This window comes from Paramormyrops kingsleyae, chromosome 4 (genome assembly GCF_048594095.1).
Source record: "Paramormyrops kingsleyae isolate MSU_618 chromosome 4, PKINGS_0.4, whole genome shotgun sequence".
NCBI classification, from domain to species: domain Eukaryota; kingdom Metazoa; phylum Chordata; class Actinopteri; order Osteoglossiformes; family Mormyridae; genus Paramormyrops; species Paramormyrops kingsleyae.
Window position 1 is genome coordinate 15741132 of NC_132800.1, and position 25643 is coordinate 15766774.

Sequence of the window (25643 nt, forward strand, 5' to 3'; positions counted from 1 at the left end):
CCTTCCAATCGTAACTCACAGAAACACACACACCACCCCTTATTTTAAGGTTCTGTGGACTATTCCTGTTATCTGTTTATTATTAACAGGCAAATTGATACCACTATAATTAGGGGTGCCAGAGGTATCATCCCTGTTGCTGCAGACTCTGTTGTCTTTTTGGTTTCATCTGACCCGGAATTCAAATACATCCTAATTAAGTGAGTATGAAGAACCTAGTGAAAGTGATTAGTTGTCATTGTTGACACACCATGGCACAACAATGAAATGTGTCCTCTGCATTTAACCCATAGGTGACATAGCAAGGGACAGCTGAAGGCAGTACTTTGCTCAGGGTACCTCAGTGGTACCTTGCTGGTCGGGGATTCGAACCAACAACTTTTCAATCACAAGTATGCTTCCCTAACCATTAGGACACCACTGAATAAAAATGTTGAAAAAAATCAGCATCTGCAGCATTGAATTGTGGGTAATGACCAAAAGAACAAGATGCCAGGATCACAATCAGTAAAGGTGGTTTGGGAATATCATAAGGATGCCATCTCATGGACGTCCAGGGGAGCTGTTCTAGGCATCCTAAGAGGAGCAGAACCAGTACTTGAAGTGGGAAAAAAGATGTGCTGGTTATTCAGGAGCTTCAGGTGGTTGTTATTCAGTACCAGGTGCCGATACTCCCCTTGTTATTCAGTACCAGGTGCCGATACTCCCCTCGTCATTCAGTACCCGGTGCCGATACTCTCCTCGTCATTCAGTACCCGGTGCCGATACTCCCCTCGTCATTCTGTACCAGGTGCCGATACTCCCCTTGTCATTCAGTACCAGGTGCCGATACTCCCCTTGTCATTCAGTACCCGGTGCCGGTACTCCCCTTGTCATTCAGTACCAGGTGCCGGTACTCCTCTTGTCATTCAGTACCAGGTGCCGGACCTCCCCTTGTCATTCAGTACCAGGTGCCGGTACTCCTCTTGTCATTCAGTACCAGGTGCCGGTACTGCCCTTGTCATTCAGTACCAGGTGCCAGTACTGCCCTTGTTATTCAGTACCAGGTGCCGGTACTGCCTTTGCTATTCAGTACAAGGTGCCGATACTCCCCTTGTCATTCAGTACCAGGTGCCAGTACTGCCCTTGTTATTTGGTTCCAGGTGCCAGTACTGCCCTTGTTATTCAGTACCATGTGCTGGTGAAGCCTTTTTTGTTCAGTACCAGGTGCCGATACTCCCTTGTCATTCAGTACCAGCAGATATTGAGAGGTGTCGGCATTCTGAAGAGAACAACAGAGAGGTGCTGGTACTGTGTACTGGTGAGTACAAGCCCACTTCAAGCACTGAGTGGAACTTAAGAATTTTTGGTACTAGCCAACTAGACAAGTTCAGTAAAAGTGTAGTCTGACATGCAACTTTTTTGCTAGCCAGTGGAACAGTATCCAGTTATTATACTCGACTTTCATCTAAAGGACTCACCTCAGGTGAGTGGGTGAGCTTCATATGGAGCCCTGGATGTAACACTCTGTAGCTGAGGATTTTATCCAAAATGACATACAACTGAGAAAGTACAGTCAGCCAGTCCCAGGAGCAACTGGGACATAATGGCACAATCACCTTACTGGCCAGTGGGTTTCAGCCAGCAGTGTTCTGGTCACCGACACAGCATCCTACCCCGCAGAGCCGCACCTCATACCAGGGTGCATTGCTCTTTAATTAGTAAACGTTAGTACAGTAGTCCTCACAATTAGCTCCTTTTTCAGAAACAAACAAAAAAAAAACCTGTCCCACAATGTATGCCATTGTGGAAGAGTTTATGGTCCGATTTAAGTTTTGAGACAATTACAATACACCAGAGGTGTGATTCTTAGGGTCCCGACTCTGGTTCATTTGCAAATGTCTCTGCAAACTAAAAAACCAGCCAGCAGAATGCACATGTCAACAACATACTGATCAGTGGGTTTTGATCCCCCTGAACTGGCAACCAACTGTAACTGATCACTGTCACATTCCAGTAAGGGAGTGCTCGGACACTGCAAACAGCTCTGGCCCTTTAAGGGGGGCCTATTCATTACAAGTTCCATGTGCAGTTAAGGGAAAGGAAAGAACTCCCAAACGCTTGCCACACATCACTTGCACCACTTCCTTTAACCAGTGCAGCTACCGACCAATGCGACGTCAACATAAGACTTCCTCCACACAACGAATTTTTTGCATAACTGGTTATTCGTATTGCTACATAAGCAACCTGAGGAACCTCAGTGGCTGCTTAGGGCCCAATGGCCACCAGGGGGCACCCCATGTGCTTATCCTGTCAGAATAGGAAAGGGAGATGACTAATGACAATAAAGTTAATCACATTTTGCTTAGGCCCCTGAATAGGGTTGGGCACTGACTACAGGGGGTGAAGATTAAAATTCATCCATGCTTTGGTTGTTAAATTATCATTGGCAATAAATGGCTTTGAGCTCAGTCTAACTATGAAGTAGCTATACCTTAGGTGTACTATATGAGATAAAAAAATGCATCCTTAGATTGATAGTCTCACTTAATAGAGCTGTTCAAATACCTGCTGACCTAGTCACCTGTGATGGGCTTGTTCAACTGGCTAGCTGCCCCTCCTGGGAGTGATAACCATGTAGATTACAGTGGGTGACCAAAAATACCCGTCAAAAAACTTAATATAGATGAACATAGAATAGATGAACATAAAGTACATATACCTAATCGGAATTTCAATATCACACAATGATCTTGAATGACATACAATTGCACTTGATGTTATTTGTATATATACAGTATTTGTGCATGGTGGAAGTCACTCACCTAAAATGTCAAAGTGTATGATTTTCTGCTGTATGTGACCTCAGAAATATCCCTCTTAAGGGTCCACCAATACATCATCAACTGGCAGGGAGCTGGGATTCTGAGAGCAGGATCCTGTCCAGAGTTACAGCCTGTAAATTCTGGCAAAACAGACTTACTGTGCTTTGCACCCTTCTGTAAATTCTTAAAAATATTTACAATTATAAGTAAAATCACTTTTTCAAAATTAATTTTTACCCATACATTCTCAGTAAAGACTTATATAATTGAATTGAATTGACTATACTGTCAATATAGCCTAAAATAGGGTGGCATGGTGGTGCAGTGGTGAGCACTGTTGCCTCGTACCCTTGGAACCAGGGTTTGAGTATCTGTGTGTGGAGTTTGCATGTTCTTCCTGTGTTGTTGTGAGGTTTCCTCCAGATCCTCTGGTTTCCCCCCACAGACCGAAAACATCCTGAGGATAATTGGAGTTACCAACCTGTCTGTAGGTGTGAGTGGTTTGTATGAGTGAGTGTGTCCTGCAGTGGGTTGGCACCCCATCCTGGGTTGATCCCTGCTTTGTGCCTCTGGCCTCCAGGCTAGGCTCCAGACCCTCTGTGACCCTGAATAGCATGAGCAGTTACAGAAAATGGATGGATGGATGGATCGCCTAAAATGACATCACTCAAAACTTAAGGGTGAGTGCATTTCTGAGATCAGAATTAAAAGTGCATGAAAGACACACCATAACCTTTCTGTTGGTTGACTAGTGAACTCAACAGGTTCTGGTCCAGTGAGATCAGCTGCAGCTGTCTGTAGGGGACTGCTCTCACTGCGATAGTGGCTTTATTTAAAGGGTGTGCAGATTCCTGTAGAGATTTATTTTGTAAATTCAACTCAGTCTGTGAAACATGAATCAAAGTGGTGAACCTCATATTTTTGTATTGTGTTCTCAATATTTCTTACTGTGAGTACAGTGTGACCGTTTCTTTGATAAAGGAAGGTAAATGTAGACAGCGTTGTGTCATAGCCACCTGGCTAACCTCTTCTGCCATCGTTAGCAGATGATATTCAAGCTGAAAGCAAGTCTGATGTTTTGCTAATATATTTTTGGCTAATGTATTCTTTTTCCTATAAGACGTCTTGAATGGTAGACAAAGGTAAATGTAACTTACATAAAATATAACTTATGTAAGGGTTTATGGGATCCGGTAATTCACGTAAATCATGGATTGTCTGTCCTGGGTTTTTTTTTTTTGGACTGCAAAAGGAAACTGTACTACCTGGAGTAAACCTACAGAAAAATGTGAGAGGAGCATGTAAACTCCACACCCAGTCAGGGGAAGGATTCGAACCACCGCCCCTGACAGAGTGCACTGCCTGCACTCCTCACTCCTCCACCCTAAATGACAATGAAAGCTTTGTATATGTGGCTCAGTGGGTTAGGATGATGTGTCTGTGATAAAAAAGTCATTGGTTCAAGTCCCAGGGTTGATGGAGTAGACTTAGGTAAGGCCCTTAAACCCCAACTGCTCCAGAGATTAGCTAACTCTGCTATCTTGGAAATGTCAGTTTGAAACTTTGAATAGAAGTTTCTGTTAAAAGTATGTGGAATTCTATCTCCTCTTTGAATTTTTCCATCATTGCCTTGGCAGATGCAAAGTGATGAAATCTCTTCCAGTCATGATGCTTGCCCTGGCGAACGACCACGCATACAGGCCAGTATAGTTGTTTTTGGCGGCCTGTCCGCGGGACCCGAGGGATGGCGTCCCACACCGCTGCGATCCCCGCACACTCCAGGCGGCCGTCCCGAAGCGGCGAGGTGGATGGTGTTTGGGGCAGTGCGGTTGTGAAGACCTCCGGAGAAGAGGCGCTGCGGCGAGGTAGCACGCCCCCAGGACGAGCGTCGGGGCGGCTTCCTCCCCTTTTCCCCGGCGTCTCTTCTTTTTGCGCCGCCCGGAACCTGTAGGAGGAGTCGGGGAACGCCATGTTGCATTCCTCCGTCTGGGGGTTCACTCCTTGGAGGAGGAGATCCCAGCTTTGTTCCACCAAGCCGCACAGAGCTGGGTCGTCTTGGATTAAAGGCTGCTCTCTCCAGTACGCTACCTCATGCAGCAGGACGAGCCAGATGTCCTCGTCCTGCTGCGTTGACTGACGCAGACTAAATACACGACAGGCTGGCAGTAACAAGAAACAGGTGAGAACAATCAGGTATTAACACGAGGTAAGACGGGGGTGTGGCACGCACGAGGATTGGACGGAGCAGGACGTGACAGACTGAAAATATTGGTTGTAATTTGGCTGTTTATTTACAGCTACAATTGTTTAACAGAAAAAATAGGCCTCACAAGACCATAAGGGATGCCAGTCAAAATGCATCATGCTATGAATCATTCACGAACTACGGAAGCCCTGAACCGCATATGATGCATTTTTTTCGGAGACAATAAGTCGTTATTTTGACATAATAAGTCGTTATAACAAGATAGTAAGTCGTTATTTCGTTTGAACCAGCGACCTTCTGATTACAGGCACACAGGCAGCACACACAGACACAAAATGAAAAAATATGACATTTGTGTGCTGCATCCTTTATTCTCATGTAGCCTACATTGTAGGAACCGTCCACTGGCCCTATGGCAGAATCCAACTGGACAGCCAAAAGCTTGGGATGCGTGTAGGTCCTTCCGAGCGCTCCTGTAAAGTTACTTACCCTTTTAGGGAAAACCGAATTATATCTGACTCCAATTTAATTAAAGATCTTTTATGCCATTTCAGTCATGACATTTCTGTTATTCAGATTACTCCTGGCCTGTGCTTTCTATTTCTTAACTCCCATTAATCCCGGACGGTGGAGTACACCGGATTCGCCTTGGGGGAGAGGGCGATCCGCGGGTCTGCTAGAGTGTTGGAAATAAACCCAGTCTACCGGAAACATACGGAGGTTAGCAAAGTCAGACACCCTACTCAAAACTGTCACGCCCCGCTCCGTCCGCTCCTAGTGTGTGCCACGCCCCCTCATTATCCACGTGTGCTTACCCGATTGTGCCCAGCTGTTTCCTGTTTCTTTTGCCTTGTTCTGTGTATATGAGTCCGTGTCTCCCCATGTATGCCAGATCCGGCATTGTATTGTCCGTCGATGTCCGTCTCTTGTGCATTAAACCCAGTTTACCTGAAGTCCTGGCTTGCTCTCCTGCTTCCCTGCTCGCCTCCTTCGCCGATCGTGACAAAAACACAGTTTATTCACAATTAATTCAAGACACATAAATTTAACCAAATATAACACCAATGTAAGTTTAACATGTAGCCACAATTCCTAAACTATACCATGCAATCAAAAACAATACAACAATTCTATACCTTAGCTGAGTGACACAGAGTAACTGTGGAAAATATCTGATTACAGATGAAGATTCATACAGCACTATGTGTGAGCTCTGATTACAGAGTGTCTCCCTTTTTGCTACTCTGGAGCTCTTCCTTAAGTATTCCAAAACAAGTGACAGACTGTACCAAATACCGTGATTGATTAATTTAGGGACTGTTTTCATCTTGTGTGTATGTCCTGGAAAACTGCTGATCTTATCAATTCTCAGACCCTCAGCCAATCGAATTGCTTTAGGAGGAATGTGATAATTCCTTTGTTCTACCAGGTGATAAGATCCTCCACTTTGGTGGTTTTATTCTTACTTTATATATTTCTCTTATGTGAGAAGATACCGCTTTAAGGTAGAGAGTATTGTGCCGGTCATACTGTGACCATTCAAACGAGACCAAACATGGGTGTATGTGTCCCTAATGTTAGTCTGGGGTAATACCTCCTGTGTTGGTGTGAGTTAGTGAGTGTAGGATGCATCTGTGCCTTGAGGCAGCCAGGCCTTGTCACTGGAATTTGGCTGCAGGGTTCTGGCCACCCAGTGGGGGTGAGGTGATATTGAACAACATATAAAACACACCAGTACATTGATAGCACTTATCAAAGCTTTACATCTCATTTAAAGGATGCCCCCTTTTTACAGCACAGTGTCCCCATCGCTACACTGGGATCCACACAGACCACAGGATGTTAACCTACTAACCACACTAACACATCCTCAGCAGCAACCACGCTTTCCTGGTTGGTCTCCCATCCAAGTACAGGCCAGACCCTAACCTGCTTATCTTCAGGTTGAGTATCTAGTCAGAACTGTGTGCCTGTATAGTTTATCTAATGTATTATTTTACACACACATTCAAACTCCAGTGTTTGCCCAGTCTGCTCTTCTCAGTCTGGCCTCAGTCCAAAACCACACCTACTGCAGCCTGAGAAGCAGGAAGTTCCTCCCACACACAGACGACTGTGAAACCTAACACTGAAACTGAATCCTATCAGTGTTTGTGGTAAAATGGCAGAAGCCAGTTCTGCACTGGACCAGAACCAGTTCAGCTGTCCAATATGTCTGGATCTACTGAAGGATCCAGTGACTATCAACTGTGGACACAGTTACTGTATGAGCTGCATTAAGAGTTACTGGGATCATGCTGGAGTTTACAGCTGCCCCCAGTGCAGACAGACCTTCGTACCCAGACCTGTTCTGGGCAGAAACACCATACTGGCTGAAGTGGTGGAAAACCTGAAGAAGACTGGACTACAAGCAGCTACTCCTGCTGACCATTATGCTGGACTTGGAGATGTGGAGTGTGATTTCTGTACTGGGAGAAAACACAAAGCTGTCAAGTCCTGCCTGGTGTGTCTGGCCTCTTACTGTGAAACTCACCTCCAGCCTCACTATGAGTCTCCAGCTTTTAAGAAGCACAAGCTGACTGATGCCACTGGACATCTGCAGGACAAGGTCTGTTCCCACCATGACAAACCGCTGGAGATCTACTGCCATACCGACCAGCAATGTATATGTCTGCTTTGTATGATGGATGAACACAGAGGCCATGATACAGTCTCAGCTGCTGCAGGAAGGACAGAGATACAGGTCAGGCCAGAAGTACACTTATATAAATATAAAGTTAATTTTAAATAAATAGATTGTGTCTTAACACATGTTAGTGTAATTGCTAAAATAAAAACGCAAAACAAGTGTGGTTTGGTAAGATGAAAGAAAAACTAACTGAAAGCGCAAGTTTAAAAAGTTCTGATTGAATTTGCACTGAAATTCCTTCAAATATCGAATCATGTGACTGCAGCTGAATATATACAGCAAGCAAACAAGGTGAAGAGGTTCACTTACTGTTTGAAGGAGCATCTGAATGGCTGAGATGTGCGAGCTAAGAGGGTTTAAATATGGTGTGATCACACATACAGTGGCTAACAATTAACTGGGCTGGAACTGGGGCCCGTTTCAGAAAGCAGGATGTCTTGCTCAGCCAGACGTATTTAATGTAGTCCGGGCTAAACATAAGTGAATGAAGAAAAAGGCCATTTAAACTGGGACACATTAAATCCAACAAGTTATCCGGCTAAGCAAGAAATCCTGCTTTTTTAAACCAGTCCCTGGTTTTGCTAAATGGTTTTCCGACTTGCTGCATTGGAACATGTTTAAGTCGTCTGTGACGTCATTCCCCGCTCAGAGTTCCGACTTCCGAGGTAAATGGAGCTCAGCATAAGAGTAGCGGCTCCATCATCTCAGAAACAGCCACCGTCCTGGGATTTTAATTTCACACACTCCAGTGTGTAGAGTTTACTGAGAATGGTGCAGTAAACATGAAACAGCCAGAGTGTGATAGTTCTGGGGCAGCCTGTGGCTGAGTGGGCTAAGCCTCTCTGCCTATGATCAGAAGATTGCCAGTTCAAGCCTGGCCTTGGTACATCTGGGGGTCCCTGAGCAAGGCCCTTAACCCCCAGCTCCCTGGGTGCTGCTATGGGTGGCTGCCCTTTGCAGCCAGCTTACTCTCATCCTAGGGTCTGTTGGGGCCCCAAGCAAAAATTCACTGGGGGGGCCCCCCCTCTAAACAGTTTTTGTCATCATTTTAATAAATAATCTGACATTAACAAAAATTTCCGCAATGATCCTGAAGACATTTATATTAAAGTGTTATAATGTTCAAATTCTTCAAATTTAAATTTATAATTGTTTTCCTTTAACTTTTAATTTTTAATTTTGATAACAATATCCAAAATGAAATTGTCTGTTTGGGAATACTAGTGTCTCCAACTTTTAGCTACTAACTACATCCTTCCAACCTGATGGCTAAGCTAAGTCAATTGCAGTCTCTCTGCTCACTCAAGGCTGGTGCACACACTCGATTCGGTCACGTCACAGCCAGGTGGACACACAATGCAGTCTGATAAGTATCTTTGGTCAAGTTAACTAACTTTGTTGTCACATGTCAAGTAAAACATAAGAAATACGGTTATGCTAAGGCTTAGGCAAGTGAAGCTACACTAGCAGCATTTAGACATATTATATCGTTATTTTTTCCACTTACCGCTGTCTTTCTTTTTTCTCTCCTCTTCCTCTTTTTTCTTCTTTCTTTTCTCACTCCCGGATAAATAGCTCCTCTTCATTTTCTTCTAGTTGTCATTTGTTTTGATAATAATGCGCACGATTTGCAGGTTAATAAATTCTCTGATAAAGTTCAAAGGAATGAACGTTCAAAACGTAATTGCCACTACCGTAGTTTAAAATGTCAGCTCTCGTTCGCCATCTAGTGGCTTGGGGGCCCCAAGCAGCTGCCTGCCCTGCCTGCTGACAAGATGCGCCTCTGCTCTCACCTACAGAGAGCAAGGGGGCTGTTAAGAGAATTTCCCCACAGGGATCAGTGAAGGTATCAGTTATTGTTATTATTAAAACACCTTGTTAATTAGAGAGGTCCGATGAGAATGACCAGCCCTGTTTAAGCTGACAGGAAACCCACAAACACAAAACTATGAGCTCAGTGCAACAGTGGTGAGTCAAAGGCTCTGTTCACACCTGGTATTAACAAGCGTCTCCACACGCATCTCGACTGACCGTTTGTAATTGGATCTCACTTTCCGCAGTTAAAATAATTAAAATAAGCACGTAAATAACTTCCATATGCAGAATCTGCCGAACATTAAAAGAAGGACAAGAAGGAATCAGAAGCTATTAGCAGATTTTAGGGTAACAAAAACACCTAAGATGTTTGTACGGAACGCCATGATACTCAAATAAAATAAATAAATATATCTAAAGATAAATAAAATAATAAATAAATATTTCAATGATGTGTCCCTTTATTTTTAAATAATTCCATATTATATTTCATAATAACACTTGTCTATGTATAATTGTTAATTTGTATTTTGTAATAATGTCGCGATTTTCATTAGACAGTCCTTATTATAATATATTATTTGACATAATGCAAATGTGAGTACTTAAATAATTCAAACTATATTTCACAATAAATTTTTCACGTTATACACATGCATTTTTATACTTCGTCAACACAGTTGTTTTGCAGGATTGACACTCCAGCCACTGGAAAAAACTCACACTGCTCCATTCATACTGGTGTGGTGCTGAGGCGTCACCCACTGCACGGCTGCACTCAGGATCTCCTCCCTGAGGTGGTTGGTCGTGTGGTGGGTGTGGTAAGGCACTGTAATCAGCGTGTGCTCCTTACCTTACCTACCTTACCTTACCTTACCTACCTCAACACAGTACAAATGTACATATTAAAAAGGTCTTTCAGTATTAAGATATACCTAGATTAATACATTTCTATTCAAGGTTAAAGGGTTCAGCCTGGTTTTCCTGGTTATCTTCCCTTAGTTGCCCATATTGATGGCAAGACAAAGCTTTCCGAAGCAAGTGTGTCGAAAAATGGTTCAGTACACGAAGCTTTTCTAAATGGTGAGCATTAGTGACACTAGGTGGTAAAATAAGTAAATAGCAGTTCATTTTGACTCAGTATAGTGCATCAGGGTATATACAAATAGGCAAACATTCAAGTGGTCTGTAGTGCTTTATGAACATGAATGTACTGATTAAGTTAGGCTGTTCAATTTCTTGTGGATTCTTGTCTGAATTAACTGGGAAGGGGTGCATGTGTAACTTAAGAGGGGGCAATGGACTGCAGATGTTTGTTGAGGAACAGTATTTGTTGAATCTTGTGTTGGTTGCATTTTTTTTATTCACAACTTCTCCCACTTTAGAGAATAACCACTAACGTGGAACAGAGGTCGCTGGAGTGCAGAGAAACTGCATTGCAAGTTCATATAAGTGTGGATACACAGCCTTCTGCACATCCCAGAACTGCAAAGGGTCTTCAGAACGCAGTATATTTGGGTCACTGAGGTACTGCTGAACCTCCACAGTAGCATCTGCTGTAGGACCCTTGACCCGTTTGCTCTCCCCCACATCACTGACCAGAAGATCCTACAGACCTTGAACTAAAATGACAAAACATGAATTATTAAATACACTGTGCATTTTGCACTGTGCAATAATGATTGTATATCCCAATTCAGTTTAATTGAACATTAACATTAAAACGTGAAAGGTTGCAACAGTACCGGTGTGCATTGCAGAACCTTCTGGTTCTGGTGGCTGGATGCATGTTGGTGTGGATGGGTTCTGCTGGGCCTCCTGTAATCTTATGCTGGATGCACACTCTGCTGTAAGGCGTTTCACAGCAGCCTGAGCATTAGATTGGTGACAGAAACCTGCAGTTTTATATCTTGGACCCAGCAGTGTGGCCAGTGTCATTATGCTCATGGTCTCATAGACTGACAACCTCTCAGTGAGCAACTTCAAGAGGTTCTTGCACAACTGCTGGGCCTTAACATTCTGTATCTGGGACAGTTTCAGATTCACAGCATGTCTAAGCATGTGGATGAGAGGAATTACCTTGGATCCTGATGCTCTCTTCTCTTCAGGAAGTGCAACAGTTGCCTCATTGAAATATCATAAATCATAAATCATCAGACAATCATAAATTATGTGATATTCCTCTGAGGTCAGGGTTGTGAGCTCTGTCTTCAGAGTGACCAATGCAGCACCAACTGGCTCTCCTTGATCATGTGATCACTGCAGCATTGAATAGGTGCTATTCCAGCTGGTTTCCACTCCTTGAATCATTCTGAGAGTGGGTCTGCCCATCTGCTGTTGGATTTGACAAAGCCTTTCTCTAGCAGTTGTACTGGTTCTGAAGTTGGTCACGCACAATCTGTCGTTCCTTGGATTTGATATCGTCAGGTCCTTGTGTCTGATCAATGTCCTTCTTTACAACCAAATTCAGTGCCTGTACAATGCAGTTTGTGTGTCTGACACAGGCAATCAAATTCGGTGCAGCATCAATGAGACTTTATTTTGTATTTTTGTGCCTTATTTTATATATATTTTTGCCTTAATTTCAATTCCCAAAGCAGTCACATGCTTGAGTGCAGAACGAAGCTTCAGATGACCATGGTCACATGTTTAGGGTGGAATGGCGGAAACCTCAAAGCTGTGCTTCAGAATGTAATGAATATTTTTTTTTGTCACAAACCTCGGAGCTTCGGTGTCAAGCTTAACATCACTAGCTGCCCCATTCCCTCTGTTAGTCTGCGTGTCGTTTTCTTAGCTACTTTTTCCCTGGTGAGTTCTGACCCCTTGTTGTTCCTTTATTTTGTGTCTTTCCAGTTTTGTTCAGTTTCCTTAAATCACTTTGTCTTGGAGCTTTTAAGTGGATCGTCACCTTGTTTCCCTGCCTGCACCAGGCCGCGCCCCAACATGCACATTAAATATATGATCTGTGCAAATTCTGAAACACCTTTAATAAATGCCATTTTACACATTATCTTTTCTGAATTTGCATGGAACATCAGTGATGCACACTATGACACGGTTTCCATATGAATGGGTCACAACAGTCCAATATTAACCCAACTTCCCAGCAGATTCAGAGTTTTTAGTGTCGCAGCAGAAAAGATGCATTATTGTTGTTCACAGTGCAGTTTACTACACAGTGGCTCATTATCAACTGACATGTGATCTGACATAAATCAAGTAGGACGTCAGTTGAGTAGCCGGTCCTGCAATGCAGCCCAGGACACATTCGCCTTCACATTGCTGTAAGAATGTGGCCATATGCGGCCCAGACCACCTCCCAATGTGGTTTCAGTGATCAGATCTCAATGCATCTTCAATGTGTCCTGGGTGCCTTCACACCTGTAATTAGCTCTGTCCACTTGTGATTGGATCACCCAGGACGCATGTTAATACCAGTCAATAAATCATTTAAGAATATCCATCCATCCATCCATCCATCTCCTAACCGGTAATCCAGGTCAGGGTCACAGAGAGCGCCTGGATCCTTTCCCAGGCAGCATAGGGCCCAAGGCTGGGGTCCACCCTGGACAGGATGATTAATGAATTAATGAAACAAACTTGTTTTGTCATCTTGTTTCCTGTCTGTAGAAACAAATGGGTGAAACACAGAGGGAATTTCAGCAGAGAATTCAGATGAGAGAGAAGGAGCTGCAGGAGCTGAGAGAGGCTGTGGCCTCAATCACAGTGAGTATGAACCTGAGGAGAAGATAACAGCTGGCTTGTGATCATATTGAATCTTCTTTCAGATTCAACAGATTTATGGGTATTAATGCTGCTGTGGGTTATTCTGGGTCAATGATTTAAATGGGACAAAGTTGCTAGATAAGAGTTTAACAAAGTGTTGCAGCAGTAGTCCCTTATTTATTTAGAAAAATACAGTGAAAAGCCCATTTAAGAAAACTGCAACTTTTCACAACCCAGCATAATGCAAATAAACACCAAGAAAGTCACCTATTAAACTGAGACCTAATGGTGACAACCAACCTGCCCCATACAGGCACCAGTCTCTGCCAAATCCCTGCAGCTGACAGTGTATGAGCTTAATGAGGGATCATTTTCAATCAGTGCTGGCTGGGTTTCAGTACCTGAGGCATTCAGCATCGTGACGCTCCAAACCCCAGCCCTGTGCTGTTTTTATACCTCCTGTCAGCTCACATCACTATTGTACAATGAGGCTCTCTGGAGCCTCAAAAGGGGCCAATTGTAATTTACTGTCCTCTGCTCCCTGTGTCACCAACAGAGCTCAGCACAGTCAACAGTGGAGGACAGCGAGAGGATCTTCACTGAGATGATCCACTCCATTGAGAGAAGACGCTCTGAGGTGACAAAGCTGATCAGAGATCAGGAGAAGGCTGCAGTGAGTCAGGCTGAAGGAGACATGGAGAGACTGAAGCAGGAGATTGATGAACTGAAGAGGAGACACTCTGAGCTGGAGCAGCTTTCACACACAGAGGATCACATCCATTTACTGCAGGTAACAGAACAGCTACTGTGACAATAGGAAAACCAGAACATTCAAATGGATGCATGTTCTCATTTGCATTTCAGTTAGTCTGTCATTTGTCAGATGTTAATGGTGTTAATTAGATTGCAATACACATTTGTTTTGATGAAGCTGTTTAATCACACTGTGTGTCTGTAGAGGTGCCAGGGTCTTCCTGTTACCCCTGAAGCTGGATTTGGACCCAGAATCTCCGTCAGTCCACGCTGCTCTTTTGAGAATGTGAGGAAGGAGGTTTCTGAACTAAAGGATCAACTGGAGAATGTTTGCAAAAAGAAAATGGCAGAGATCCATCATACAGGTTGATAAAAACATTTTTCAGCCTGTTCATGTTAATATACACCATGCAGAGAGAGTATGCAGTACAGTCAGTCTCATGTTGTTGTGACGAAGTCAGTTTCTTTTTCCAATAAGACTAAATCTTTATGAAAACTAGTGAGCTCTAAATTTGACGGGTTGCAAAATCCAGATCACATGAATCATGTTTCTTCTACATTACAGAATCCAAAAATCTGTATTATGAGTAACTTACAATGATTTGCAGCTTCTTAAAATGCCTGTTATTGTCCCTCATAATGATAATAATCTACTGCTGGTGTCTCCACAGTGAGTGAAGTCCATCTCCCACAAGTAAATTACTTTTACTTACATCTCCGTTTCTCTCTGTCTCCTCCTAGTTACCAAAGGCACCATCCTACTGGTATTAGTGCCCAAGACCAGAGCAGAATTCTTACAATGTGAGTCTGTTCACACACACGCTTCTCTCTCCGTGTATGAGGTGGAGTGTGTTTTATTGTGTTTCATTTTCTTCTGCTAGATGAGCTTCTCTTTCTCTCTCCCGCTGCCTCCTGGTCTTTCACATTTACATGAGCTGTTTATGTCAGTAGCCTTTAAATTCAATTGCAATACAAGGCAAGTTTATTATCAAGGGTGTTTTTCCACTGCACCAGGTATGGTACTTTTGGTACTTTCCCTTTTCCATTGACTTCGGGTCGAGTACCAGTACCAAAAGTTCCAGTACCCAAAGTACCCTTTCTTTTTTGGTACCTCGAAACTTTGAGGTGGGACTTGCAAATGCATTCATTGTCGATTTAAAAGATAATTTTAAAAAGCCTAAAAGCCCAAATAACAAAAAATCTGCAGCAAACAGTAACGTTTTAAGCCCTGATTGTAATGAGCTGACAGTGCTTGCAGACCTCAGGTCTTCAGGAAGTTTGTTCCACAGACAGGAAGCATAGAGACTAAAAACTGCTTCACCTGCTTGGTCTTCATTCTGAGACACTGAGTAAACCATTCCCAGATGCCCTCAGGGGTCTGGATGCTTCACAACGTTCAAGGAAATTAGTGCCATTTAGTGCCTTGTACACAAGTAATAATATTTTCAAATCAATCCTGTTCCTGAGACAGCATGTAAGAGAAAAGAAAACACACACACACACATATAAATATATATATAATATATACACTCACCTAAAGGATTATTAGGAACACCTGTTCAATTTCTCATTAATGCAATTATCTAATCAACCAATCACATGGCAGTTGCTTCAATGCATTTAGGGGTGTGGTCCTGGTCAAGACAATCTCCTGAACTCCAAACTGAATGTCAGAATGGGAAAGAAAGGTGATTTAAGCAATTTTGAGCGTGGCATGGTTGTTGGTGCCAGACGGGCCGGTCTGAGTATTTCACAATCTGCTCAGTTACTGGGATTTTCACGCACAACCATTTCTAGGGTTTACAAAGAATGGTGTGCAAAGGGAAAAACATCCAGTATGCGGCAGTCCTGTGGGCGAAAATGCCTTGTTGATGCTAGAGGTCAGAGGAGAATGGGCCGACTGATTCAAGCTGATAGAAGAGCAACTTTGACTGAAATAACCACTCGTTACAACCGAGGTATGCCGCAAAGCATTTGTGAAACCACAACACGCACAACCTTGAGGCGGATGGGCTACAACAGCAGAAGACCCCACCGGGTACCACTCATCTCCACTACAAATAGGAAAAAGAGGCTACAATTTGCACGAGCTCACCAAAATTGGACAGTTGAAGACTGGAAAAATTTTGCCTGGTCTGATGAGTCTCGATTTGTGTTGAGACATTCAAATGGTAGAGTCAGAATTTGGCGTAAACAGAATGAGAACATGGATCCATCATGCCTTGTTACCACTGTGCAGGCTGGTGCTGGTGGTATAATGGTGTGGGGGATGTTTTCTTGGCACACTTTAGGCCCCTTAGTGCCAATTGGGCATCGTTTAAATGCCACGGCCTACCTGAGCATCCTCTGATGGCTACTTCCAGCAGGATAATGCACCATGTCACAAAGCTCGAATCATTTCAAATTGGTTTCTTGAACATGACAATGAGTTCACTGTACTAAAATGGCCCCCACAGTCACCAGATCTCAACCCAATAGAGCATCTTTGGGATGTGGTGGAACGGGAGCTTCGTGCCCTGGATGTGCGTCCCACAAATCTCCATCAACTGCAAGATGCTATCCTATCAATATGGGCCAACATTTCTAAAGAAATGTTGGCCCATATTGATTGAAATGATTCGAGCTTTGTGACATGGTGCATTATCCTGCTGGAAGTAGCCATCAGAGGATGGGTACATGGTGGTCATAAAGGGATGGACATGGTCAGAAACAATGCTCAGGTAGGCCGTGGCATTTAAACGATGCCCAATTGGCACTAAGGGGCCTAAAGTGTGCCAAGAAAACATCCCCCACACCATTACACCACCACCACCAGCCTGCACAGTGGTAACAAGGCATGATGGATCCATGTTCTCATTCTGTTTACGCCAAATTCTGACTCTACCATTTGAATGTCTCAACACAAATCGAGACCAGGCAACATATTTCCAGTCTTCAACTGTCCAATTTTGGTGAGCTCGTGCAAATTGTAGCCTCTTTTTCCCATTTGTAGTGGAGATGAGTGGTACCCGGTGGGGTCTTCTGCTGTTGTAGCCCATCCGCCTCAAGGTTGTGCGTGTTGTGGCTTCACAAATGCTGTGCTGCATACCTCGGTTGTAACGAGTGGTTATTTCAGTCAAAGTTGCTCTTCTATCAGCTTGAATCAGTCGGCCCATTCTCCTCTGACCTCTAGCATCAACAAGGCATTTTCGCCCACAGGACTGCCGCATACTGGATGTTTTTCCCTTTGCACACCATTCTTTGTAAACCCTAGAAATGGTTGTGCGTGAAAATCCCAGTAACTGAGCAGATTGTGAAATACTCAGACCGGCCCGTCTGGCACCAACAACCATGCCACGCTCAAAATTGCTTATATCACCTTTCTTTCCAATTCTGACATTCAGTTTGGAGTTCAGGAGATTGTCTTGACCAGGACCACACCCCTAAATGCATTGAAGCAACTGCCATGTGATTGGTTGATTAGATAATTGCATTAATGAGAAATTGAACAGGTGTTCCTAATAATCCTTTAGGTGAGTGTATATGTTAATCGGAGCGGGGCGGTGGGCGGAGCTACTGATCACTGCTGCGCTTCTCAGTGCGTTTGCCAATTCCTTTCTCCTTGTGTTTCTTTCCCATGTCGCCCGTGTCGCCCGTGTCGCCCAAACTAATGCCAAAGTCACACACGGCTTAAGTTAGCTACTTATCTACAGCTTCCGATTCATTTAGCTTCTTATTCGTAGCGTCTTCTTTCACAGCTTAAGTTACTTGCAGCTTCCTTATAGGGGAGTGTTCGCAGCTGCACATGCTGTACAGTTTTTAGTTAAGACATTTTGAAAATACGAAATTAAATATTATGTTGTGCGATATAATGGCAGGTATGCCATTGTAAGGAAACACTGAAATTAGCCTGGGTCAGACTGCCATGTTTTCAGCTAGATAGCTTATAACACCTATCTGGCCTAGGTTAATTTCAGTGTCATTAGAGTGGCATGCCTGCTGTGTACTATGCATTTCATATTTACCTTACCCAAGATGAATAAAACCTCCGCATTCCATTTGGAAATATGGCTTCTTATTCAAATAAGTGTGAACAATTGATCATGTGTCATGCGACCAGTTTACTGTTACAAATGAAAAATCACATTATGCCCAGGTAATTCCACCATTTTCAATACAGGAAGACTTTCTTCTACAAAATAAATATACGTTCTCAAGCCTTTTATTCATACGTTATTTTGTATTTCCAACTTAAGCCCCGAAATAAGAGGCTATGAATAAGAAGCTAAATGAATCGGAAGCTGCAGATAAGTAACTGGAGGAAGGCAGACTTGTGCTCAGATAGAGAGGAAGGAATCATAGAAGCTTTAGAAACAGCAGGTGCAAGAGAGAGAGAAACAAGGATGTAATCTAAGCGAGACTGGGACTGGAAGCCAGGAGAGATGAAGGAGAATTCTCTGGCGGAGGGTTAATTAAATGGGATGAGTCGACTAAATTCAAGTCCTGCACAAATTTACACAAGGAGCGGGTGGAGGAGGGGGGCACCCGGCTACCCAGGAGAGAGGGAGGTTTGTCCAGGACAGGATTGTGGACGGTGTTGGCATCGGTATCAATGAGGAGGAAACAACCCTGTAGAACCTGGAGGCCGCCAGCATTGCATCTCGCTGTAGTAAGTGGGTCTCTATTAAGAAGGAATATCAACACGATGCCTTTTCAAACAATCAGAGACACTGGACCTTTTTCCGGGGTATTTAGGGCTCTGACATTCCAAGAGGCCATATTTGCATTAACCATGATCTAAACTAAGGAAACGAAGAGTGAGGTGTAAACGAAAAAAAACATGAAAAAATGTCAGAATGCCGCGGTCCAGAGGTGGAATGTGCCGGACAGTCGACCGCGACTTTAAGCAAAACGTCTCAGGGAAAACCCCCCTACAACCCCCCCGAATGAAACCGAAAGCCCCTGAACCCCGTGCTCCGGATAGCCGGCGCAGTGATTCCAGAAGAGAAGATGGTGAAAAAAGAAAAGCGTCTGCAGCTGGAACCAGACCGTACATCCCCCCCCCCCCGACTACTGTCGGGGAATGAGCTCACATGGAGCCCGAAGCCAAGCCGCTAAACTAACTCCGCCCACACAGCCCTCAGCCCCCCCTAAATAATGACACTGAAAGGCAAGAAACAGAAACCCCACCACCGTTACTGCCCCCTATACAAAACGGGAAGGAGGCGATCAAGAGAGCCATCAGCCAATTAGACAACAGCAAAAGACCAGCGAGCAGACAGATAATTAACAAAAGCAAACGCAAATGACGGATTAATCACAGTCAGGAGCGACCATATGAATGTAACCGGTGACTGTTAGGGATGACGTCATCCACGGATCCTGTATCGGGTTGCATGCACGAGAGGCTGTTTAGTAGATAATTGGGGGTGTTCCGCAACGAAGTTTTAATCGGGGAGAAACAGCCGCGCACGCAATTAATTAGGATCGGCGTGGATAAAAGCGGTGGAAGCCGGTAGGGGGGGGCGTGGTCCGATTGTTGCTGTGACACTCCTGTGAGCGACGGGAATTGTGGTGAGCGGTTGGTTCCGGTTCCGGTTCCGGTTCCGGTTCCGGTTCCGGGTTCGGGCTGCGGTGCAAGGTAATGAGTAATAGTGGTTGGAAGGTTGTTGCAGGGTGCAGTTTTCTTTTCGGGTATGTAAGGAGTGTCGATCTCTTCTCAGGCTGGGTGCTGGGTGACAAGTGTCTGGGTTTATGCTGCTGCTCAGGTAGGACACAGGTGGACACATGATGTGTCAAGGTTACATATATAAAAAGCAGAAAGGGTGTTGATGCTGAATAAACACGCATGTGTATATATAGTTCTTATTTTCTTTACTTAAGCCAAATTCATGTGCATGAGTATCAAGGACTACAGTTAACAACTGCAATATTACCAATAAAATCACAAATACACACAATGAGCATGAGTAAACTGGCAAACATTGTTGTGTAAACGTCAAAGTTAAGAAACATCTTATTTTGTTCTTTGATGAAAGACATACAGTTTTATTATACAGAAATGCAATAATGGATGGATGGATGCAATAATTTACTGTTGTGAAAAATGATGAAGAGCTGCGTTTATTTTATTCCTTTTACCAGCGTAACTGCATCCGCAGTAAACGCCGTGAGTCCTCTTGGGACTGGTTTCCGAACCGTTCATTGAACAGGTTCTTTTGAGTCACCGAGTGTCTGAAAACTCGTAAGTTCAATTCGTTCATCGAACAGGCCCTCGGGTTTTTTGAGTCAGTGAGTTAGACACCAGGTACTCGGCCATTTGGGTGTTCTCGGCACCAGACGGAAGTCTACAAACACGAAAGTGACGAATGTGAGTGATGAACATAAGAATAAACCTAAAAGTGATAAGACAAGCGCAGAAGGAACATGAAAAATAAATCCGAAATCAGGGGAATGCTTTTGGTTGTTGAATAGCCAAAGATCAGTCTTAAAGACGTTTTAAAATAATTTTAAAAATCGATAGGGGTCAGGTGTGATGTGAGCTGGGCAGTGGCCGAAGGCGAGGACCTTGGCGATCCTCGACTGCAGACGCTAGCTCTTGGGACATGGAATGTCACCTCTTTGATGGGGAAGGAGCCTGAGCTGGTGCGCGAGGTTGTGAAGTTATGGCTAGACATAGTCAGGCTCATCTCGACGCATGACTTGGGCTCTGGAACCAGTCTCCTTGAAGGGGGTTGAACCCTGCACTCCTCTTTGACTTTCTCGAGGTGCCAGGCAGGGTTGTCCCTTATCGCTCTTACACAACGTGTCATCGGTCTTGTGGCCGCATGTCTTGGACACTCAGGTGAAGAGAGGGGCGGAGCTGTCAACTGATCACTACCTGGTGGTGGGTTGGCTCCGCTGGTGGGGGAGGAAGCCGGCCAGGCCTGGCAGGCCCAAGCGTATAGTGAGGGTCTGCTGGGAACGTCTGGCGGAATCCCCTGTCAGCAGTTTCAACTCCTACCTCCGGCAGAACTTCTCCCATGTCCCGGGGGACATTGAGTCCAAATGGGCCATGTTCCGTGCCTCCATTGTGGAGGCGGCTGACCGGAGCTGTGGCCGTAAGGTGGTCAGTGCCTGTCGCGGCGGCAATCCCCGAACCCGCTGGTGGACACCAGTGGTGAGGGATGCCGTCAAGCTGAAGAAGGAGTCCTATCAGGCTTTTTTAGCCTGTGGGACTCCAGAGGCAGCTGACAGGTACCGGCAGGCCAAGCAGGATGCAGCTTCGGTGGTCGCTGAGGCAAAAACTCAGGCATGGGAGGAGTTTGGCGAGGCCATGGAAAACGACTTCCGGATGGCTTCGAGGCGATTCTGGTCCACCATCCAGCGGCTCCGGGTCGGAAAGCGGTGCAATATCAACACTGTTTATGGTGGGGATGGTGCACTGCTGACCTCAGCTTGGGATGTTGTGGGTCGGTGGAAGGACCCACAACATCCCGAATAACTCGAAGACATCCTCAATCCCACCGACACGCCTTCCAATGTGGAAGCAGAGTATGGGGACTTGGGTGTGGACTCCCCTATCTCTGGGGTGGAGGTTGCTGAGGTGGTTAAAAAGCTCCTCAGTGGCCGGGCCCCGGGGGTGGATGAGATCTGCCCGGAGTTCCTTAAGCCTCTGTATGCTGTGGGGCTGTCCTGGTTGACACGCATCTGCAGCATCACATGGACATCAGGGGGGACCAGAGGGTGTGCTCCAACTATAGGGAGATCACACTCCTCAGCCTTCCTGGTAAGGTCTATTCGGGGGTTCTGGAGAGAAGGGTCTGCCGGATTGTTGAACCTCGGATTCAGGAGGAGCAGTGTGGTTTTTGCCCCGGCCATGGAACAGTGCACCAGCGTTATACTCTTCGCAGGGTTCTGGAGGGTTCATGGGAGTTTGCCCAACCAGTCTACATGTGTTTTGTGGACTTGGAGAAGGCATTCAACCATGTCCCTCGGGGAGTCCTGTGGGGGGTGCTCCAGGAATATGGGGTGCCTGGCTTCCTTTTAAGGGCTGTTCGGTCCCTGTATGACCGGTGCCAGAGTCTGGTCCGCATGGGTGGCAATAAGCCGGACTTGTTTCCGGTGAGGGTTGGACTCCGTCAGGGCTGCCCTTTGTCACCGATTCTTTTCATAGTTTTTATGGACAGAATTTCTAGGCGCAGCCAGGGCATTGAGGGTGTCTGGTTTGGTGACCTCAGGATTAGGTCTCTGCTTTTTGCAGAAGATGTGGTTCTGTTGGCCTCATCGGACCATGACCTTCAGCTTTCGCTGGGACAATTCGCAGCCGAGTGTGAAGCTGCCGGGATGAGAATCAGCACCTCCAAATCCGAGACCATGGTCCTCAGCCGGAAAAGGGTAGAATGCTCACTCTGGGTCGGGGATGGAGTCCTCCCCCAAGTGGAGGAGTTTAAGTACCTCGGGGCTTTGTTCACGAGTGGGGGGACGATGGAACAGGAGGTCGACAGGCGGATCGGTGCGGAATCCGCAGTGATGCGGGCGCTGCATCAGTCTGTCATGGTATAGAAGGAGCTGAGCCAAAAGGCAAAACTCTCGATTTACCAGTCGATCTACGTTCCTACCCTCACCTTTGGTCACGAGCTGTGGGTAGTGACTGAAAGAACAAGATCGTGAGTGCAAGCGGCTGAAATGAGTTTTCTCTGCAGTGTGGCTGGGTTCTCCCTTAGATATAGGGTGAGGCGCTCGGTCATTCGGGAGGGACTCAGAGTAGAGCCGCTGCTCCTCCGCATTGAGAGGAGCCAGATGAGGTGGCTCGGGCATCTGATTGGGATGCCTCCTGGACACCTCCTTGGTGAGGTGTTCCGGGCATGTCCCACTGGGAGGAGGCCCCGGGGAATACCCAGGACACGCTTGAGGGACTATGTCTCTCGGCTGGTCTGGGAACGCCTCGGGATTCCCCCAGAGGAAGTCTGGGTTTCCCTGCTGAGACTGCAACCCGACCTCGGATAAGCGGAAGTTGATGGATGGATGGATGGATGGATGGATACAACATACACAGACCTCAATGCTGTGATACGTGTGCAGGGAATATCAGACTAATAATTTACTACTAATAATAATAATAATACTTAAATAGGACACGTGCGTGTGTGCAAAGTACACAGCTTGACCGGAGAACTATGAACGTTTCCGTGTACGCATGCGCAGTGCAGATACGCGAGTGTTGCGCTTTACGGAGAACCAGCCTAGATGCGTCCGCGTCCGCTTTGGGAGCATCGTGTCGGCTCGCTGCTGGAGAGAGGTGTGTCCAAAGTGGTTTGAAAGATGTTCATATTGTGACGTAAAGACAAGCTCACTTTTAGTGGTAATCTTTGTCGTATAATTTTATGGTTAGTATGTTTGATGAATGCTGTTTGTAACTTTATTTACCTATATTAGTTTAGCACGCACAGTTTTTCGGTGCGTCTTCCAGCCGGCGTCGCGTGGGCGTCCGACATTTCCTGAGGTATTTCACATACTTGAATTCCTGCTTCGTTTTTTTATTTTATGTATCGTACAGAATATTAGCTTGCAGGCTAAAGTGCAGTTTGGTCCCCAGCGAGTCTCTCAGCGCGGCGTGTCTCACAGCACAGGGGGCAGCCAGAGCGCTGCAGACTCAGGCGGCTACATGAGTATATTGGGAATAAAATGTGTGTACTGGAGCGAGTTCTGTGTTAGTGAGTGTATGAGGTGTGACAGTGATAATGATGGAGATGCTGGGCTTCGTGATGGGATTAATCGCTCTTCCTCTTGCCTACAGACTCCTGCCAGCTGACGCTGGACCCCAACACAGCATACAGAGACCTGTATCTGTCAGAGGGGAGCAGGAAGGTGACATGGGGGGAAGAGCAGCCATATCCTAATCATCCAGAGCGATTTGACTGCTGGCCCCAAGTTCTGTGCAGAGAGAGTCTGACTGCTCGCTGTTACTGGGAGGCTGAGTGGAGTGGAGATGGAGCCTGGATAGGAGTGACTTATAAAGGAATCGGGAGGAAAGGAGGGAGAACTGACTGTGGGCTTGGAAACAATGACAAGTCATGGAGTCTGTTCTGCTCTCCTGACAGTTACTCTGTCTGGCACTATGATAAACAGACTGTCATACCCATAAAGCCCTCAGGCTCCCACAAAGTAGGAGTGTATCTGGACTGGGCGGCTGGTACTCTGTCCTTCTACAGAGTCTCCTCTGATGGACTGACCCTCCTGTACAGCTTCACCTCCTCATTCACTGAACCCCTCTGCCCAGCGTTTAGGGTTTATTATATAAACTCCCCTGTGTCCCTGTGCATGCTGGGATAGCTCACTGTGTGCTGGAGGAATCATTTTTACCACCTCAGAGTGTCACATGTCACTGCTTCTCCATGGCAAAAAGGTAAAATCTGATTTTTAAGTAGTATAACCCTTTTTACTCTGTCTGAAGTGTGACGTATGTTAGACAGAAATAAATGAATGTTTGTTCAGCTTGCCAAACCCATGCAGAATATGACTGTTTTTCTCTGACTTATGTTCTATGTTGACTGTGAATGCACAAAAACTGTAAAAAAAAATTAATAGTACATGCAGTTGTACCAATGAAGTGAATTCTGATTCTGAATAATATTAAACGTAATGAAATGTAATCCTGATGAGTGGGGGAGCTTTTCCCCTCCCCTCTATATGTACAGTTTATATATTTCTGTCTGTATATTGTATTTGCTACCTGTAACCTGACAATAAAGGCTTCCTATTCTATCCTATTAATGTCCCGGTTCAGCGCTGCCCGAAGCGTAACTGAGTAACACACTTAGTCCGCGCTCTCTGGTGACTGAGCGCAGCAGCCTGATATCGCAGCGGTGATGCTTTGGCCAGCAGGGGGCGGCAGACGGCAGATATCTCAAAACCTACAGCGGTCCTGAGGTAAAGATAAATAATATAATCAAATTAATCATATGTTAACTAAGTAAACATAAATAACATAAAATCTTAATAAATCACGTTAGTACTACAACAACGATGTTGTGATGTTGCAAAAAAAACACCTGATCATCAATGATGCAGTGTAGGTGATTACCAATTACCAGAAAAAGCATAAATTCTGTGTCATTAGGAATACTGATGTATATATATATATATATATAGTACTGTGCAAAAGTCTTAGGCAGTCCAAAGAAATGTTTAAAGCTGTTTCTCTGGGTATAGCAAGTGTACTTTGGCTTACAACAAAAAAAGCAATTTAACATTAGAACATGTGCAAATTAAGAGTAACACAATAAAAACTAGTAATAATTTCTTCTGCTACTGAAAAAAAGTTACTGATATCTCGCTGGATGGCTAGATGATCACCGCTTCCGTTTCCAAACCTCTCCTCAGGGGCACCTCAGCCGTTCCATGTATTTGTTAAATTTCACCAACAGCTCAATTAAATAATTAAATAAACTGGTTTAAAAAGTCAGTGACAGATTGACTAGCTGTATGGGGTGCGCTAGTGGCCAAGTCAAAAAATACATGGCTGCACTGGATGGTCACTGCAAATACTGGGGTGATTTTAGCAGAGGTTCTGAAATGGCTAAGCTGACACACTGACAGGCATAATATCATAGTTTTACACCAACACGAGGATAATTTAAACATCATTTTATTTGCCTGCACAGTACTGGGCAAAAAAAAATAATAT

The 25643-nt window shown here is 45.0% G+C and overlaps 1 protein-coding gene across 1 annotated transcript; it reads left to right on the forward strand.

The window, feature by feature from the left end:
- Positions 1-7129: 7129 nt before the first annotated feature.
- On the forward strand, positions 7130-24726 carry LOC140589000 (tripartite motif-containing protein 16-like). Its single transcript, XM_072711664.1, has 5 exons — positions 7130-7771; positions 13806-14033; positions 14202-14361; positions 14738-14797; positions 23754-24726. The coding sequence occupies exons 1-5, from the start codon at positions 7175-7177 to the stop codon at positions 24287-24289; spliced, it is 1581 nt and encodes a 526-aa protein (XP_072567765.1). The 5' UTR covers positions 7130-7174; the 3' UTR covers positions 24290-24726.
- Positions 24727-25643: the final 917 nt, after the last annotated feature.

What these genes read in the sequence shown, in the direction of transcription:
- LOC140589000 (XM_072711664.1), top strand. Translation starts at nt 7,175, where the DNA reads ATGGCAGAAGCCAGTTCTGCACTGGACCAGAACCAGTTCAGCTGTCCA. An exon ending in ATCACATCCATTTACTGCAG is followed by an intron (nt 14,034 to 14,201) that starts GTAACAGAACAG and finishes GTGTGTCTGTAG; the next exon opens with AGGTGCCAGGGTCTTCCTGT. An exon ending in GGCAGAGATCCATCATACAG is followed by an intron (nt 14,362 to 14,737) that starts GTTGATAAAAAC and finishes GTCTCCTCCTAG; the next exon opens with TTACCAAAGGCACCATCCTA.